The sequence below is a fragment of the Sphaerodactylus townsendi genome, linkage group LG03 (assembly GCF_021028975.2).
Source record: "Sphaerodactylus townsendi isolate TG3544 linkage group LG03, MPM_Stown_v2.3, whole genome shotgun sequence".
Classification (NCBI taxonomy): Eukaryota; Metazoa; Chordata; class Lepidosauria; order Squamata; family Sphaerodactylidae; genus Sphaerodactylus; species Sphaerodactylus townsendi.
In genome coordinates this window covers 13781960-13800825 of record NC_059427.1, presented here as the reverse complement: position 1 = coordinate 13800825, position 18866 = coordinate 13781960, and the positions used below count along the sequence as shown (strand labels likewise).

The 18866-nt window shown below is 45.3% G+C and overlaps 1 protein-coding gene across 1 annotated transcript; it reads left to right on the top strand.

Moving 5' to 3' along the window:
• The first annotated feature begins 1058 nt into the window (after window positions 1-1058).
• On the top strand, window positions 1059-10911 carry LOC125428710 (gastrula zinc finger protein XlCGF26.1-like). The gene is made up of 5 exons (XM_048489280.1): window positions 1059-1159; window positions 4355-4422; window positions 7701-7827; window positions 9112-9222; window positions 9379-10911. The coding sequence occupies exons 2-5, from the start codon at window positions 4363-4365 to the stop codon at window positions 10749-10751; spliced, it is 1671 nt and encodes a 556-aa protein (XP_048345237.1). The 5' UTR covers window positions 1059-1159; window positions 4355-4362; the 3' UTR covers window positions 10752-10911.
• Window positions 10912-18866: the final 7955 nt, after the last annotated feature.

The window sequence follows — 18866 nt, the reverse complement described above, 5'->3', positions numbered from 1 at the left end:
CAGGGGACCCTGAATCTAAGGATGTTTGATTTATGGTGGCCCAAAGCTTATTTTGAGGCGAATAGATTTTCAATTATCAGCTATATTTTGGGCTGAGTTAGCTAATAAGGGAATTAGGAACTGCGGATAAGTACCTGGAGCCAGACGTGAAATCCAGCAAGTTCTCACCAGTTCCCGAGAGTGGGTTACTAATTATTTGTGTGTGCCAAGAGGGGGTTACTAATTGGGTCCGCTTTTCCATCTCCACGCCCTCGCCTCCCCGAGAGGCATACTGCCTTTGAACATGAAGGTTCCACATAGCAATTGCGACTAATAATGTAACTCCCTGAACTGGGTTAATCCCTTTCAGGTACTGCAATTCATTGATTCTCAGCCTTTCATACCTTTTATCTCACCAATCTCTATCAAAGAACCTGTGTGTTTCACCATTGCTGTGTTCAGATTTGGGAGTTGGGGCATTTTCTATAATGTGATGATGATTTAGAAATGACCTGGTGCAAAAAAAAATTTGGGGTCGTGGTGGGGTGGCTGCCCATGGGGGGGGCATCCAACTCAGGTTTTGCTCAGGGCTCAGGTTTGCCTAGGTGCGCCTCTGCCCCCTTTGCTGAGAGGGGGCTGGTGAGGGAACCTGTTACTAAAATTTTTGGATCCCACCACTGCCTGGAGCCAGCCCCAGGATCTTAGGGAGCTGCAAAGGTGCAGAAGCTGCCCTTTGCACGCAAGTCCTTAGACATTTGTGGATCTGGGATGTGTATATTTCACCAGGTCTTTAACAATTATGATAGGCAAAATGTTTTGCTGGGGATCCATATTTGCTCCACTCAAAAGTGAAGATGCGGTTGGCGGGCGAAGGGAGAGGCTGCTGTCACCGACAAACCACTGCAACAGCCGGAAACTGCATTTCTCCCTGGGCGGTTATGACAGCTGTCATTCTAGTGGCGTGTTCCAGCGCGCTTGCGCAAGGGAAGAGTATGTCATGTGACCAGGAATAGTGCGCCGATGACCTGGCCAGGAGAACTACAACTCCCAGCAGGCCTAGCGTTTCCAGCGCCCCAGCTAAGGAGAAAGGGGATTGTGCTTCCAGTGGAGGATTTGGAAGCTGGAGAGCCGTCAGAAGCGCTCCCGGAGAGACAGGGTTGTGCCATTTGTTTGCATGCAGGTTGGTGCTCAATCGTGGGGAGGAGGAGAAGAGCATTTTGTCAGCATATAAATTGGAGGAGGGGGCGGCCAGGAGGGGAGCCTTTCCTTTGTCTGCCTTAAGTTTCTGCATCGTTTTGTGCGGCTTGGGACGAAACTCCCGGGGATGAGGAACTGACTGTATTTTAGATCTGGGGACGGGCTAGGTAGGAGGTGGAAGAAAAGCTTCAGAAGGGCAGCTAGTGAATTGGGGGGGGGGGCGATGGGGAGGGAGCGAGGATGATCGGGGGCTTCCTTTGCTAATGTGCAGACGGTGCCTGGCTTCAGGTACTCCTCCAGTCTGAGCCCACTGAAACCGGAAGATTATTGATCTCTGAAGTTACTGACCATTGCTAGCATTTCAGTAATCCTTAAAGTGCACAGGGCCCTTTAGAATAACACAGCCCAGGAATAAAGAAGGAAATGGGAGACCCCTCAGTCCACCGCACTTTTGCTCCCATGCAGCCATCATCAATGCGCTTTCTGCACACAGATGGGCACGATAGCCGCTCTGCAGCAGTCTGTTGCAGATCAGTTTGACTCTGCAGCGGTTGGTTTTGACACATTCGCCCAGGAAAATTCATTTGCACATGATTGCTAGAGCGCACTGGCCAGCAAGGCTTAGATGGAGCATCCTGGTTGTTTATGATGTCAGGCCCAGTGGTGAGATTGGCTGTTTGATCAGAGACCTGGGGAAGCAGGAGAGGCGTGAAGTCTTCTTCATCCACCACCCAAGTAAGAAGACTGCAGAAGATCACCTCTCCATGCATGGAATATGCTGCCACAGGAGGTGGTGATGGCCACTAATCTGGATAGCTTTAAAAGGGGCTTGGACAGATGTATGGAGGAGAAGTCGATCTGTGGCTACCAATCTTGATCCTCCTTGATCTCAGATTGCAAATGCCTTAGCAGACCAGGTGATCGGGAGCAGCAGCAGCAGCAGCAGAAGGCCATTGCTTTCACATCCTGCATGTGAGCTCCCAAAGGCACCTGGTGGGCCACTGCGAATAGCAGAGTGCTGGACTAGATGGACTCTGGTCTGATCCAGCAGGCTACTTCTTATGTTCTTATGCAGCTTTCAGCAAGTGCATTCATGTGTATATGTGTTAACCGCTGTCAGATCGCTTCTGACTTATGGACCCTATGAATTAATAACCTCCAAAACATCATATTGTTAACAGCATTGCTCAGGTCTTGCAAACTGGAGACTGTGGTTTCCTTGATTGAATCCATCCATCTCAAGCTGAGTCTTCCTGTTTTCCTGCTGCCTTCAACTTTTCCGAGCATTATTGGTTTTTTTTACAGAGACTCTTGTCTTCTCATGTGACTGAAGTATGATAGTTTAGTCATTTTAGCTTCTAGGGAGAGTTCAGACTTGATTTGATCTAGAACCCACTGGTTTGAGTTAGCGGAGTGTAGTGGTTATGAGCAGGTACACTCTAATCTGGAGAACCAAGTTTGATTCCCTGCTCCGCCACTTGAGTTGTGGAGGCTTATCTGGTGAACCAGATTAGCTTCTGCACTCCAAACATGCCAGCTAGGTGACCTTGGGCTAGTCACAGTTCTTTGGAGCTCTCTCAGCCCCACCCTTCTCACAGGGTGTTTGTTGCGAGGGGGGAAGGGCAAGGAGATTGTAAGCCCCTTTGAGTCTCCTATAGGAGAGAAAGGGGGGATATAAATCCAAACTCCTTGTTGTCGTCCTCCTCGTCCTCGTCTTCCTCCTCCTCCTCCTTCTTCTTCTGAATCTACTGTCTTTCTGGCCAGCTCTTCTTCTTCTTCTTCTTTCCCACTCATAGAGGTCTTCTTGGAATTCTAGGGTCTTCTTCTTCTTCTTCTTCTTCTTCTTCTTCTTCTTCCTCTTCCTCTATCCATCCTTCCCATCCTTCCATCCTTCCATCTTCTTCCATCCTTCCATCTTCCATCCCATCTTCTTCCATCCTTCCATCCATCCATCCATCCATCCATCTTCTTCTTCTTCTTCATGCCATTCATTCATCCTATCCGTCCATCGGCAGCTTTCTTCATCATCTAACTTTCACACCCATAGGCATTAATGGGGAATACTAGGGTATGCATTATCTTGCTTATTTTAGTGGCCAATGGCACATCATCACTTAAGAATATTTTCTACCTCCCCATTGTACGTGATACTAAATGGATCACTGTCCTCATAGTTTGTACTACTGTCTGAGTAGCTGATTATCCATTGTGTTTGTTTATCTGGTGAGGGCTGGTTTTGAATATTCCTGCTCTGTGTTAGCTGTTTTGGGAAAGGGAGTCATAGTAAAAGTCTTCAGACCATGCTTGGTTGGTTGGTTGAAGTTTGGTTAGTTAATTGGTTAATTGATTGATTATTGAACAGTTAGTTAATTATTTATTTATTTATTTATATTTATTTATATTTATTTTATTTTATTTTATTTTATTTTATTTTATTTTATATATATATATATATATTCGGTTTATAGACCGCCCTCCCCCTAAGGGCTCAGGGCGGTGAACAACATAAGTAGAGCACAATATAGCAAATCAAGTTAAAATTCAATAAGTTAAATAGTACAGGCTCTAAAGAATAAAATATAAACCTTTCCCATTAAAATGCAGCATTAAAATTAACATTAGTACATGATGGCATCCACTATTAACTCCTCAACCCCAAGGGGTGGTATGATTCAATGATGTTATCAGAGGAGGGGGAACGAAAAGGAGGGAGGGAGGGGGCCCTCATCAATGACTGAGGATGTCCCGAAGGCCTGGCCGGAACAGTTCAGTCTTACAGGCCCCTCTTGAACTCAGCAGGTCCGCAGGAGATGGACGGAGTGGTGGTAAGCGTTCCACCAGGCGAGGGCCAGAGCTGTGAAAGGCTCTGGCCTGGTAGGAAACAACCATTATCATTGAGGGGCCAGGGATCACCAGTAAATTGGCCTCTGCTGAGCGCAGAGGCCGGTTTGGGACATATGGGGTAAGACGGTCCAGCAGGTACGGAGGCCCCAGGCCGTGCAAGGCCTTAAAGGTCAACACCAACACCTTGAAAGTGATTCGGTATTCAACTGGTAGCCAGTGCAGGCGGCTGAGCCTGGGGAGAAGTTCAACCATGTTGAATGGTCTTCTGTGACCACGCCCTTAAAAATGTCTTTCTGAATGGTCTCCCTTGAGTTCATTTTTTTCCCTTCACCAGTGCAGAAGATGATGTCCTTCTCTGAGTCTGGGTTGTTGCTGCCCTCTGGAGAAACAGAGAGAGCTCAGGTAGGAAATTCTAAGGGAACTTCTGGTTCTTGTGTGTTGGAGAGGGATGCTTAGTGGTATTATCTTGGGGGAAACAGTGAGGGTGTGATCTTTTTGTTAAGTGTTGATGTTTTCCTGCTCTTGCAGGCAAGTGTTCAAGCCCGTCAGTGTGGACGGTAGGATTTTTAGGAGCCTCAATATCTGTTAAAAATAATAGATACATTTTAGGGCACAGGTGTCAAACTCGCGGCCCTCCAGATGTTATGGACTACAGTTCCCATCATCCCCTTCCAGCATGATGCTGGCAGGGGATGATAGAACTATGATCCTATCTGGAGAACCCATAAGTGTTACCTATGTTAGAAATAAATTATGAAAAAAAATGGGTACACAAATCCTGATTAAACTGTCAGTTCAGTATTTGTAACACTGTTTTTACTTCTATAACTATACAGGTGCTCAAACGATAGCTTCCTTTTGAAATGTGAATGCTGACGTGTGCATACAAACAAGTACTTCTGGTTTTTCAGTCTGCCCTGTATTTTATCTCTTCAGTACCCAACTGGTTAGCCTTGTACACGTGGTCTGCCTTGTGGCACAGTCTCTCAACTTCTTTCTTTCCCTGCACTCACTAACCATCACTTGGCACGTAAGAACATAGTTCTCTCCTGGCAAGGGTGTGGTGCTGTACTCAACATCTTCTTCAGTACTTTGTCAGGGGGATGTTATCTAGGTGATTGAGATACAATCTCAGAACAGTGCAACTGCTTAGAATAACAAATTGCTGCTGCTAGAAAGATATAGGTGACCAGTCTGCTATATGTATCCACTGCCATCTGGGCATTCTTTCCTTGATCTTTATTTTATGGCTTCACATACTTTGTAGACAACTAGGCTTCCCCTGGTACTCCTGTCCCATGGGAACTGTGTCACATCCCTTACCTCATAGGACAGGAAGCCAGGTGGCTTTCTCTTGCTATCTGCCGCTGACTTGAGGCGCCTAAATGCCAAAGACTGTTTATCACAAACTCTTGGAAAAAGGGAGGGGGGTTCTCTATGGGGGATAAAGGGGACTGTGAATGCCAGCTTCGTCAGAATTGGCTTTGCCAAGTGTGGTGCTTCAATACCTATTCAATCAGTTCTACTGACCAATACTTCAGAGTCCGTTTATTGGCTTAAGGTTGCGAGACCTATCAGTACTTGGCCATGCCTCTCACCTGGGACATCCTTTCCTTTCTACCAGATCCCTAAACGACCCTTTCCCAGCTGCTCTTCTTCCTCACCTGTCACTCACACCCCAGCATTCATTCTTCTCTTCCCTATCAACCGAGCCTGTTCCATTCTCATCTAGCTAGATGAGAATGGGCTAGTCACAGCTTTTCGGAGCTCTCTCAGCCCCACCCACCTCACAGGGTGTTTGTTGTGTGGGAGGAAGGGCAAGGAGATTGTAAGCCCCTTTGAGTCTCCTTACAGGAGAGAAAGGGGGGATATAAATCCAAACTCCTCTTCCTCTTCCTCTTCCTCTTCCTCTTCCTCCTCCTCCTCCTCCTCCTCCTCCTCCTCCTCCTCCTCCTCCTCTTCCTCCTCCTCCTCCTCCTCCTCCTCCTCCTCCTCCTCCTCCTCTTCTTCTTCTTCTTCTTCTTCTTCTTCTTCTTCTTCTTCTTCTTCTTCTTCTTCTTCTTCTTCTTCTTCTTCTTCTTCTTCTTCTTCTTCTTCTTCTTCTTCTTCTTCTTCTTCTTCTTCTTCTTCTTCTTCTTCTTCTTCTTCTTCTTCTTCTTCTTCTTCTTCTTCTTCTTCTTCTTCTTCTTCTTCTTCTTCTTCTTCTTCTTCTTCTTCTTCTTCTTCTTCTTCTTCTTCTTCTTCTTCTTCTTCTTCTTCTTCTTCTTCTTCTTCTTCTTCTTCTTCTTCTTCTTCTTCTTCTTCTTCTTCTTCTTCTTCTTCTTCTTCTTCTTCTTCTTCTTCTTCTTCTTCTTCTTCTTCTTCTTCTTCTTCTTCTTGCTATTTGCTACAGGTTGTCCATTTCAAACCTTTCTGGCAAATGAAGGGATCTGGGGGATTTCCTATTCCCAGCTCATATGCAGCCTTTTCCCCTTATGCCTAGTTCACACTTAATATTACCTTTTATGGTATCATGGGGGGAAAGGAGCCCTGACTTCAAAAGGTAAAATTCACAGCTAGAAGGAGGGGTGTCCCCTATGACATTTAGAAGCTAGCTAGAAACTCTCTCTCCAGATTAGAACAAATCTGTGAAATTAGTTTTTGGTCAGTCTGATTTCAACTGGAAATACAGATCACCAGCAGATCGTCTGCACTGATACATTAATGTGGCCTTCTGGAGTCTTTAAGAATGGTCATTTTTTCAAGGCCATGAACCTTAAAAGGCAGAGAGCGAGGACTGCCAATGAGGGGTAGTTTCATTTGTTAAAAAAGGAAACATGGCTACCGGAGAAAGGGCACTTTCACACATGCAGAATAGTGCACTTTCAATCCACTTTCACAATTGTTTGCAAGTAGATTTCACTGTTTTGCATAGTAAGATCCAGCTGCAAAGTGCATTGAAAGTGCATTATTCTGCATGTGTGAAATTGCCCAAAATCACGAAGAAGAAGAAATGGATCAGCAGCGTCAAAAGGTGTGGGGAACATTTTCCTGGAAACTGAGGAAAAACGTCAAACTAGGCCTACATACTGACTTGTAGTGACCAGCATACATTCATCTTCAGTAATGCTCACCCCTTTCTGTCGGAATAGTACCAGAACAGGGGCACATAGCCAAATATCTTGAACTATTAACTGAACCCCAACAGAGATGGATTATTACAAGGGCCAGATGCAATACATTTCCATCGGCCATTACAAAGGGTCGCTACCTATCCATCCCTCTCCAGGATCGGGTCTGTCCACACTGTAAAAACCAAGTGGAGACTCTTGCTCACATTATACTTGACTGTCCGAGATATGTGGGTATTAGGAATTTCTCTCCTGGACGGGTCTTAGACAAATCTGAAAGAGACTCTGACAACTCTGTTGTGGAGCTTTTGTTAAATAACACAGAGGCCATGCTCTTGGGAAAACTAGCAAAATTTCTTTTACAAGTGACAGAATTTTCTAAGTAACGTCCAATGCTAGATGCAGTTTATCTGTCTGTGTTTGGAATGCACTTTTGATTTGTACTTCAGAAATGTCTGTAATGCTCTGGAGCCTATTTTAATATGCCTAATAAAGGTTGTTGTGTTGACATTCATCTTCAGTTTGTGCTTGAGACTACTCGAAAATGATCATGTTTTCTTGGTTTTGCAGATGCTCGTCACCTTTGAAGATGTGATGATTTTCTTCTCAAAGGCCGAATGGTCTCTGCTGGACCCAAACCAGAGAGCTTTGTACAGAGAAGTGATGTGGGAAAATTATGGGGCTTTGGCTTCACTGGGTAAGGCTTGTTTTGGTGAGGGAAGATAAGGGTTTAAGAAAAGAACTGGAATCTCTCAGGAAGACGGGTTTCCTTGTATTGTATCTATTACGTACTCTGAAGGGACCATAAGTGGGCAGCGAGAAATTCATTTTTATTTGAGTCTTACAACATCTCAGTGTAGCTGATGATTGATAATGCCTTACCTAAGGCCACCCACTGCTTGCCGTGGTTAGTATTTGAATGGCAGGCCTCCAAAGGAGACAAAGGTTGCTGTTCAGAGAAACGCAATGGCAGATCTCCTCTGCTGGTCCCTTGCTCTAAAACAGTGACGGCGAACCTTTTCGAGACCGAGTGCCCAAACTGCAACCCAAAACCCACTTATTTATCGCAAAGTGCCAACACGGCAATTTAACCCGAATACGGAGGTTTTAGTTTAGAAAAAAAACGGTTGGCTCCGAGGCGCGCATTACTCGGGAGTAAGCTTGGTGGTAGTCAGTGTCTTTGCTTTGAAGCAACTATGCTTCAAACGGGTGAATCACGACCCTAGGAGGGTTGCCAGCAACCGAGCTTACTCCCAGGTAAAGGATTGTGCTTTAGTTCTTCCCATGAAAATCAGTGGGGTTTAACAGCACTTAACAGGGTTACCTATGGCTCCCCCCCCACGTGACAAACTCTGTGCACGCGTGCCCACAGAGAGGGCTCTGAGTGCCACCTCTGGCACCCGTGCCATAGGTTCGCCACCACTGCTCTAAAAACACCATGAGGTGGAACTTAATGGGGTCATCATGAGTCAACTGTGACTTGATAACATAGGCTCCTTCCGCACATGCAGAATAATGCACTTTCAAACTGCTTTCAGTGCTCTTTGAAGCTGTGCGGAATAGCAAAATCCACTTGCAAACAGTTGTGAAAGTGGTTTGAAAACGCATTATTTTGCCTGTGCGGAACAGCCCACAGTTTACCTTTTAACTGTTTGTAAAGCTAGTTACAATTAAACAATGGATATACCTTTAAAATATGGTGTATACAACTACAGAAATTATACCTAGTACTGTAGATTGTCTTCAATAGGACTCTTCATATTACTTATCTTGAGTCAGTTTAACACCTTGTCTTAAAGTATTTCACTCATTCCAAAAGAGAAAATACTTCACAGGCACTGTTTTCAAAGCACCCTCAAAATTCCAGGTTTTTCCACTGGAAAAATTGAATGAGGTATCCCCCCCTCCATTTTTTCCCCAGATTGTCACATCTGCACTGAGCTATACATTACACTTTCTTGTTCTCTTATTTCCTTCCAAGGGTTTCCAGTCCCCAAGCCTGACGTAATTTGCAGGCTAGAAGATGGGGAAGAGCTGTGGGTGCTGGATTCTTGGAACTTGGATGTGACAGAGATCTCCAGCATAAACTCCGGTGAGTTGTTACCGTAAGTCAGTGGATGAAATTTCACTGGCATTTTCTCTCAATTTTCTTTCTTACTTTTTCTTTGCTGCCAACCTCCTTCCTCTAGCTCCTTCTCTTGCATGCTATTGGGAAAAATATTACCCACATTTTCTTTTTATCCTGCAGGGGCTGTGAGGAAAAAGATCACATGCGATGAGTGTGGGAAATGTTTTACTAAGGAGTGTAATCTTGCAAGGCACAAGCAAGTCCACACAGCAAAGAAACCATATGAATGCCTGGAGTGTGGAAAAGGTTTTGCTCAACAACCACAGTTTCTGAAACACCAGCAAGGCCACAGCCAAGAGAAACCCTATACCTGTGAGGAGTGTGGGATATGTTTTGCACACCGTTCTGTGTTTGTGACTCACCAGAGAGTTCATGCAGGAGAGAAGCCCTATAAATGCTTGGAGTGCGGGAAGCGTTTAGCACTGCAGGGAGATTTTGTGAGGCATCAGCGACTTCACACAGGAGAGAGACCCTACAAATGCTCCGAATGTGGCAAAAGTTTTGCTCGCCATTCAAACCTTGAGAACCACCAGAGAGTTCATACTGGAGAGAAGCCCCATCACTGCCTGGAATGCGGGAAACGTTTCACCTGCCATTCACTTCTTGTGAGTCACCACAGAATCCACACTGGGGAGAAACCCTATAAATGTTTGGTGTGTAGGAAAAGCTTTGCTGAAAGATCTACTTTTGTAAAACACCAGAGAGTCCACACAGGGGAGAAGCCCTATCAGTGTCTAGAGTGTGGGAAGTGTTTCGCTCAGCATTCCAACATTGTGAAACACCAGCGAATCCATACAGGAGAGAAGCCTTTTAAGTGCCTGGAGTGTGGGAAATGTTTTACACGCCGCTCGTACCTGATGATCCACCAGAGCGTCCACACAGGAGAGAAGCTTTACAAATGCCTAGAATGTGGCAAAAGTTTTACTCAGAACTCAACTCTGGCGCAACATATGAGAGTCCACACAGGAGAGAAGCCTTTCAAATGCTTGGAATGTGAAAAGTGTTTTGCTGAGAAGTCGAGCCTTGTGAAACACAGGAGGGTTCACACGGGAGAGAAGCCCTACCTGTGCCTTGATTGCGGAAGACATTTCGCGGATGTCTCAGGCCTTGGGAAACATAAGCGAGTCCACACAGGGGAGAGACCTTACAAATGCCTGGAGTGTGGGAAATGTTTTACTCAGAACTCGACTTTGGCCCAGCATAAGAGACTCCATACTGGAGTGAAGCCTTACGAATGCCTGGATTGCGGGAAGTGTTTTGCTGAGAACTCGGGCCTTGTGAAACATAGGAGGGTCCACACTGGAGAGAAGCCCTATCAGTGCTTGCAGTGCATGAGATGTTTTGCTGACAATTCTGCCTTTGTGAAGCACAAAAGAGTCCACGCAGGAGAGAATCCCTATACCTGCTTAGAATGTGGGGAGAGTTTTTCTCAGCAGTCAGCCTTCGTGAGTCATCAAGAAATTCATTCATTTGAAGACATCGGGCAATTATAAAAAAAGGTAGAGAAGTGGTAGCTCAAAGCTACCAAAGCAGTCCCCAGACCAGTGTTTCCCAACCTTTTCGATGTCACGGTACCCTTGACCTCACTCTTCATATCTCACGGTACCCCTGCCATCCCCCCCACCTTCCCTTCCCAGTGCCCCTGCTTGCACCACCCCCACCTTCCCCTCCCAGGGTGAAGGGAAGAACTGGGGGGGGGGGGGAGGAAGTGGCTGCTGACCTTGTGGCAGGCCCTGCCCCGAGCCAGCTCCATGTCCTTGCTGGCGCCGGCAGGAGACACCACAAAAGTGAGGGGGGGTTAGCATTGCCATGGTACCCCTGGGACCTGCTCACGGTACCCCAGGGTACCATGGAACCCTGGTTGAAAATCACTGCCCCAGACATACAAGTGTATATTTATCATCACTGACCCTGGTCTGTCTTTGTCGGCGGAAAAATCGTTGGCTGTGAGTAGAATCAAATGTGATGAAAGACAATATTCTTGGTGAGAACTGTCTCTTGGCGGCCTTGGCTCATAGTGAGATTTTGCTCACCAGGCAAGTTGTATGGATGTCCTAAGACAGTGATGGCGAACCTTTTAGAGACCAAGTGCCGGGGCGGAGCAAAAGGAAACTGCACCTGGGGCATGCATGTGCCCCGCGCCCAAGCCATGTCCCTGTCCTGCCCTGGAACGCCCCAAAACTCTGCTGCCACGCCCCCAAAATGCCCTTGCCACAACCCCACAGGGGCCCATGCCCAGGGCATCATGCACCCCTCACCCTCTTGGCGCTATGCCACTGTCGATTGCCCAAACTGGGGCAACGATATGCGTGCCCACAAAGAGGGCTCTGAGTGCCACCTCTGGCACGCGTGCCATAGGTTCGCCACCACTGTCCTAAGAGTAGTAGAAGACTTTCTCAGAAGAAAAGCAACAAGGTGCATTGGCACAATGAATATGTGTGTTTGTCTTTCTAGAGGTTTTCATGTAGGTGCTTGTAATTGCTAATTTTAACGTACTTCTCTCCCTCTTTTATTTTGATACTCTATTTTTATACTAGTGTCTGTCACTAGAAGTCACTATACTGCTCTGTGCTTCAATACTAGCCTTTCTTATCCACTCCAACCTTGCTTTTTTACTTCTACATGAAACTATCATGAGAATTATGCCCAGCGATATTATATAGAGAAGGGGATCTGAACAGATAGCCATAAAAACAAGGAAAATACTACTGGCAGTCATAGGGCAGAACAGCGTATGTTTAAGAAGTTTATTAGGACATTTGGGTTGGAAGGCAAATTACTGCAGTGGAGCTCTGTGCTTATGACAAACCAACATCAAGAATATTAATTAAAAATAAAATTTCAGAAAAGTAAGGTTGGCGAAGAAGGAAACAAACGTCCCATTTCATCAATATTTTGCAGATTGACTATTGAAATCTTAGCAAAGGAAGGTCCAGTAATCTTATTAAAAGTGTGATTATAGGATACTGACTGAATAAATGAGGTACAGAACATCTGAAGTTGCCTTCTACTGCATCAGATCTTGGTCCATCAAAGTCAGTATCATCTACTTAGATAGGCAGCAGCTCAGGCAGAGGTGTTTCACATCACCTGTAATTTACCTGATCCTTTTCAATGGAGATGCCAGGGACTGATTATGGGACATCTGCAGGCCAAGTAGATGCTTAGCCACCGAGCCACAACTCACCTTTAGTCATGGGGTGGTTGAAGGGCCATTGTCTCCCCTATGCAATGCCTGGATGCAACCATTGCCCTGGTGCCCTTTGTAACTCAGGTGAGTGCCTCTTTTTCCTTTGCTACTCGTATTTACAATAAGCATACGCATAAGCATTTTATTGTCATTGTGCACGCACAACGAAATTCACAGCAGCATTCCTCGATGCACACAATTTCAGACTCATACCCCAACCTCACTTTCCCCTTCCTCCACCCATCCCTACACAGCCCCAAACACATCAACACGAAGCTGCAGAGTTCAGCATAGCCACAGCTCTAGAGTAGAAGCTGTCTCTAAGCCTCTTTGTTCTAGTTTTTATAGACCTGTATCGTCTGCCGGATGGTAACAGTTCAAAAAGAGAGTGTGCTGGATGAGACGGGTCTCTCAGAATATTTTGGGCTTTTTTTTTAGGCTTTGGGAATTATAGAGTTCTTCCAAGGAGGGGAGAGGGCAGCCGATAATCCTCTGTGCAGTAGTGATCACCCTTTGGAGCGCCTTCCTATCCGCCACTGTGCAACTGGAGGACCATATACAGATGCAGTAGGTTAAGACACTCTCTAAAGCACAGCGGTAAAAGGACACCAGGAGTTTTCCATTCAGTTGTTGTTTCCTTAAAAGTCTCAGGTAGTACAGTCTTTGCTGGGCCTTCTTAACCACCGCAGCAGTCTGAATGCCCCAGGTCAAGTCCTCTTTAATCATAACGCCCCGAAATTTAAAACTAGCCACCTGCTCTACTTGAACTCCATTTATAGTCAAGGCCTGAATTTCTGAGGTATCCCTTCTATAGTCCACTATAAGCTCCTTTGTCTTGTTGGTATTAAGAACCAGGTTATTTTCCCTGCACCATGAGAGCAATCGGTCCACCTCACTCCGATAGGCAGACTCATCCCCTCCAGAGATGAGCCCCACCACCGTTGTGTCATCGGCAAATTTGATAATGGTGTTACTATGATAGACAGGAGTACAATCATATGTATAAAGGGTGAACAATAGAGCCTTTAGCTACTGCCTTAAGGAGCAATGAGCAGTTATAAGGCCATGTATGTTACAGTATCTGTCTCTGAAGCTTTTTTCAAACTAAATTTCACTTTCGCTGACAGATCAACCACATTCACTTAAAGAGCTGTCTGATACCTAAAACAGTTTCAGCCAACAAAGACGAATGGCATGGTGCTCATTTATTGAATAGCCGTAATCTGGGCTTCCCGAGCATTCTCTGGCGCCCTGGAAACCCTGTGGGTTTAGAGCAGTGATTCCCAAAGTGTGCGTTACCGCCCCCTGGTGGGTGCTGCAGCGATCCAGGGGGGCGGTGATGGCCACAGGTAGAAACATTAATACATATATCTTTCTGTTTAATTGCTATTAAAATTTTTAAAAAATTAATTTCCGGGGGGTGCTAAGTAATATTTTTTTCTGGAAAGGGGGCGGTAGGCCAAATAAGTTTGAGAACCACTGGTTTAGAGGTTTCGTGAGGCAGTGGCTTTCCCTGAAACAGAGGCTTCTTGCTTTGAGCCAGAAGTGATTTGATTTTTTTGATTTGATATTTAATTTATATACCGCCCTCCCCCGGAGGGCTCAGGGCGGTGCACAACAGCAAAATAATACATAATAATACACAATAACATAATAGTAAAAATCATAAGGCTAGTACCCACATTCATTAGCCTCCCAGCCCAACAATTCAGACAATAATGTAATCAGGTTAACAAGTCATAACAAGTAAACCAACATATAATGACACCAACATTAAATATAACATTTCATAACAGCAGCAATATAATAACCACAAAATCACAATAACCTAACATTTCACGTAGCATCGCATAGCAACATGATAAATCATTACAGAGCAACAACAACAGAACATTACACCATAGCATCACATTACAATAAATTACAAATGCAAGAATAACTGCAAATAACATAACAATATCCAAAATACGATTCCCCCACAACCCACCTGCAATAACCTGAGCCAAATAGAGGCCTTGTGGTTCTACTTCCCACACCAAGGGCCCCGTCCGTGACGGTTCTTGCATTGGGAACGCTGAGTAACTGGCCTCTGCCTTCCCTAATCCAGAAGTTGCTTGTGTTGTCCAGTGGTGAAGGAAAAAGACGCACATGGGGAAATTCTTCACAACATTCCTGGATCAGAGCAGCTACTGCACAGCACGGCCTGGGAGCTGTGGGCGCTCTGGGTTCCCATTGCGTTGAACCAGCCCGCAAGGAGGCATGGAGCCAAATGGAGGGATGACTCTGTTAGCAAGGAAAGGGGGCCTGCCTGCTCTTTACCTCTCTCTCTCATTTTTTTCCTGGGCTCACTTGAAGCCTTCCTTTTCTTGTTTTGTACCCTCTGTTGGGACTACTGGCCTGTGCTTTGCCCCTGTGCCATCTTAATGGAAAATAAAATGTAACTGGAAAATAAAATGTCACTATTGCGGAAACTGAAACGTTTGGGTTTTATGATGAAATACGATCCGAAACTGATTCCATTTTTGATGAAGATATTTGCCACCACTTGGTACAGCACTTAAGCTCTCGTGCAGTAGTTTCAAACGACATCAGTTCTTGGCTGAGGAATTTAATAGCAGCAGCCAAGCTGGTAGCTTATCAGGAAGAGTTGTGAAAGCCCGATCCACGTGACTGCCGGTGCAAACAGAATTTCAACAAACTCTTGCTAATGAATTTTTGGAACAGGATGACTCAAGAATGCCCAGATGTTACGGAATGTGCGGTTTGTAAACTTCTTGCTTATAACATACGTGTGTCAAATTGAATTTTGGTACTGTCCTATCCTAAAAATGGAAGATAGGAACAAACTTATTGCTGAACCTGAAGTAAGGTGAAGTAAAAAATTTATTATATGAGGCCATAGGTCATAACAACACAAGGACCAAAGTTATATAAACAATACTCACAGATACTAGCGTAAAATTTAGCATAATACTTAATATAAGAATCCAGCTTGCCATCATCATTTCTAATATTAAATGGATTTGTGAAAAACAAAGGTGCACTCTTTTCAGTAAAATTTGTAAAAACGTACCTGCAAGAACGTCCTGCTATTTTGTGACTATTTTTTTCATATTTTTCTTGTTAAAATGTACAGAAAAATATAAAAAATAAAAATACAATTTAAAAATGGTCTATTTGTTGGGTTACTGATTGATTTAAAAATGTTGTTTTAGAACCCAACCAAATTTTGGGGCCAAAAATGTTTGGGAAACCCTGGCAGGAATGAGCGGACGATTGATTCCTGGAACATTGGCACCAAAATAAAAACCATTATGGCTGAGTCTGTAGTACTTTAATTCTGAAACTGTCCCTGTGCCCAACAGGAAAGCTCTCTGTTATCTGTTAACCTTTTCTTTCAAGCATCTTATTTGAAGGAAATACTCTACATCGGATTGCGTGCAAGTCTTGTGCACACACTCGTAACATGTACAGAAAACCCTGGAAAGGGGGCTCTGTTTCATAACGGAATAATTCATATGGTGAGCCAAGTTCTACAAAGGTCCTGAATATGACAGACTGCTCATTCAGAGAAATGCATTGATGAAAATCAATCTATGTGGTTGTCTTCCAGTGGTGTCCACAGTTACTGTGCAAGCGTGTTTGATAATGTTAGCACATCCTAGGAAGCCGCAGCTCACAATATATTGTCGAAGGCTTTCGTGGCCGGATTCAACTGGTGGTTGTGGGTTTTCTGGGCTGTGTGGCCGTGGTCTGGTAGATCTTGCTCCTAACGTTTCACCTGCATCTGTAGCTGGCATCTTCAGAGGTGTATCACAGAGAAAAGTCTGTTTCTCACTGTGTCCAGTGAGAAGGGAATGTTTTAGTGGGGTGTATATTGTCCATGTCCCAGGGTGGGGAACCAATCAGTAGGTGTTTGGGTGGAACTTGCTATGCAAAGGTGTGGTTGATAGTATTGAAATTTTCAGTCCAGGGAGTGATTCACATTTGCATTCCATGCCGCAGCAACAGTCTTAGTGAATGCAAACCCTGTGTCTGGGTGGAGTCCATTGTCCACGAACCATTGTCCACAGCCCACAGTTTGTAAGATCCGAGCAAGGCTGTAATGATAAGATGTTCTGGAGGTCACTGATCCATAGGGTCACCATAAGTCAGAATGACTTGATGGCACTTAATACACACACCTATGTAGACACTTTCCCCCACTTAAGATATATTTAATGCTCTGTTGTACTACTCATGTTCGTCACTAGAGGTCAGTACAGTGCTTTGTGCAAAGCATTTGTTTGCCAAGTTTCCGATCCTGGTTTCTCTTCTGTTTTGCTGGTAATTTTAGTGTGTGTTGTGTTGCAGATTGCTTGTACTTTCTTACTTTTCCCCCTCTTGTGTAATTAATGCCAATGCTTGTTGTACTGTTTTGGTATTTTATGTACCTGGGATTGTCTGTGGCTCAACAAACCTTTGAATTATCTTATTTTTTTCTGCTTCAGTTTACCCGCAGGTTATGGAGACGGCAGCCCCAGAGATTTGGAGGAGCCAAGGAAAGGCTGGATCCTGAGTCCCATTTGCTAGGGGAGAGAAGAAATAAAATAAGACTTTTCCAAGCACTGCTGTAGCTGGCATGAAGATTTATCAGTTTATTCCGCTAATGCTCACTTACTACTTCTGAACAAAATGAGAATAAGAGGGATCTCATTACTCCTCTCTGCCCAGTAGGGACCTTTCTCAGGCACTGGGAGAATTCACCCTATAGCTCCGTGGTGGTGAATCTATGGCACTCCAGATATTCATGGACTACAATTCCCATCAGCCCCTGCCAATTGGCCATTCTGGCAGGGGCTGATGGGAATTGTAGTCCATGACCATCTGGAGTGCCATAGGTTCGCCACCACTGCATAGCTGGTTGCTCCTCGCTCCAAGGTTCGTTCTAAGCAGAGTGAAAAATCCCATTTCAGAATGTGCTCATGAAACACGGGGATGCAAATCTTGACTTACAGGCGCTGCTAGCTAAGCCACCAGCAACTGCTGCTGCTGCTGAGGCCACGGGGGTCCCATCCCGACACCTTTTCCTTTCCCACACTTCATATTGTGTTGCTATACCAGCCCACAATTTCACCCAACTCCATTTTTTGTTCATAATTACTGTGACCATTTGTATGCGTTGGAAGGTAGAAAACCAACTGTTTGCTCCAGGGTTGCACAAACCGCAAATTGTATCTTGGGCTGGTGGTCTGTTTTGCAGATTTTAAAAAAATATGAGTCAGATTTTGGCTATTCACTTTAAGGAATGGGCTAAGGCCCCCACCCAAGGACCAGACTGGAACAAAGATTGTGTCAAGTGGGCTATATCTAAGTGATTGAGATGCATTCCTAACTCAACATAATTGCTACGCACAGTGCCTGTTCCTGGGTAACACAATTTCGTACAATAAAATGAAAAAACACTTTTCACATTCACCTCCCCAGGCTCCGTTACCATTGTGTAGCTGGTTCTCATGTGGCAGAGTGTCAGGGAAGAAAAATCAGTAGCAATTCAGTGCCAACCTTATACTTATGGTATATAAGCAATTGTGTTAATGCAGGTTCTGAGAGGCATGGAAACATACAGCCTGGAAACCCCACAACACCCCCAGCATGGAGACAACCACACATGACAGAGAGCAGACTCTCTAATGTTGCCCTGGAAACTTCTGGATGGTCAACCAAGCTCTGCAAGAAACTGCCCACTAGTGATGGACTTAGGCTGCTCGTCCACACAGTGGGGACTGTAACCTTTTCTTTTCTTCAGCCCTGCACAGCTGCCGTTCCCCCCACCTCTTAAAAAAGAATAACAACTTCTGTCACAACAAACCACTAGTTCCTCTGCTGGCTGAGCCCTTTCTACAGGGGCAGCAACTTTGGCTTTGCCCATTGTACCCAGAGGTGGGATCCAGCAGGTTCTCACAGGTTCCTGAGAGTAGGTGACTAATTATTTGTGTGTGCCGAGAGGGGGTTACTAATTGGTGATTTTGCCACGTGATTCTTGCCTTAGTTATGCCCCTCCTCTCAGCAGTAGCGCGCAGAACTGGAAGCAGTCTAGCAGGAGGTGCACCGGCGTGCGTGGCAGCCTGCGCCTGCGTGCATTCGTTTCCCGCCCAAGGACCAGCGCAGCGGCTGCGTCCTTGCCACAGCCCCGCCCAGGAATGCCCCGCCCCCGGAATGCCCGGCCACGCCCTGTCATGCCCCACCCAGCCCCATTGGCGCTACGCCACAGTTTGAATCCCACCACCATGGCAACCTGTTACTAAAATGTTTGGATCCCACCACTGATTGTACCTCTTGCCTGTGAAGGTGCAGGCAAAGGGCTCTTTCAATTTTTTCTCCCCAGTGAAAAATGTAAGAAAATTATGCATTTCATCTCCTCCTGTGATCTTGGCGA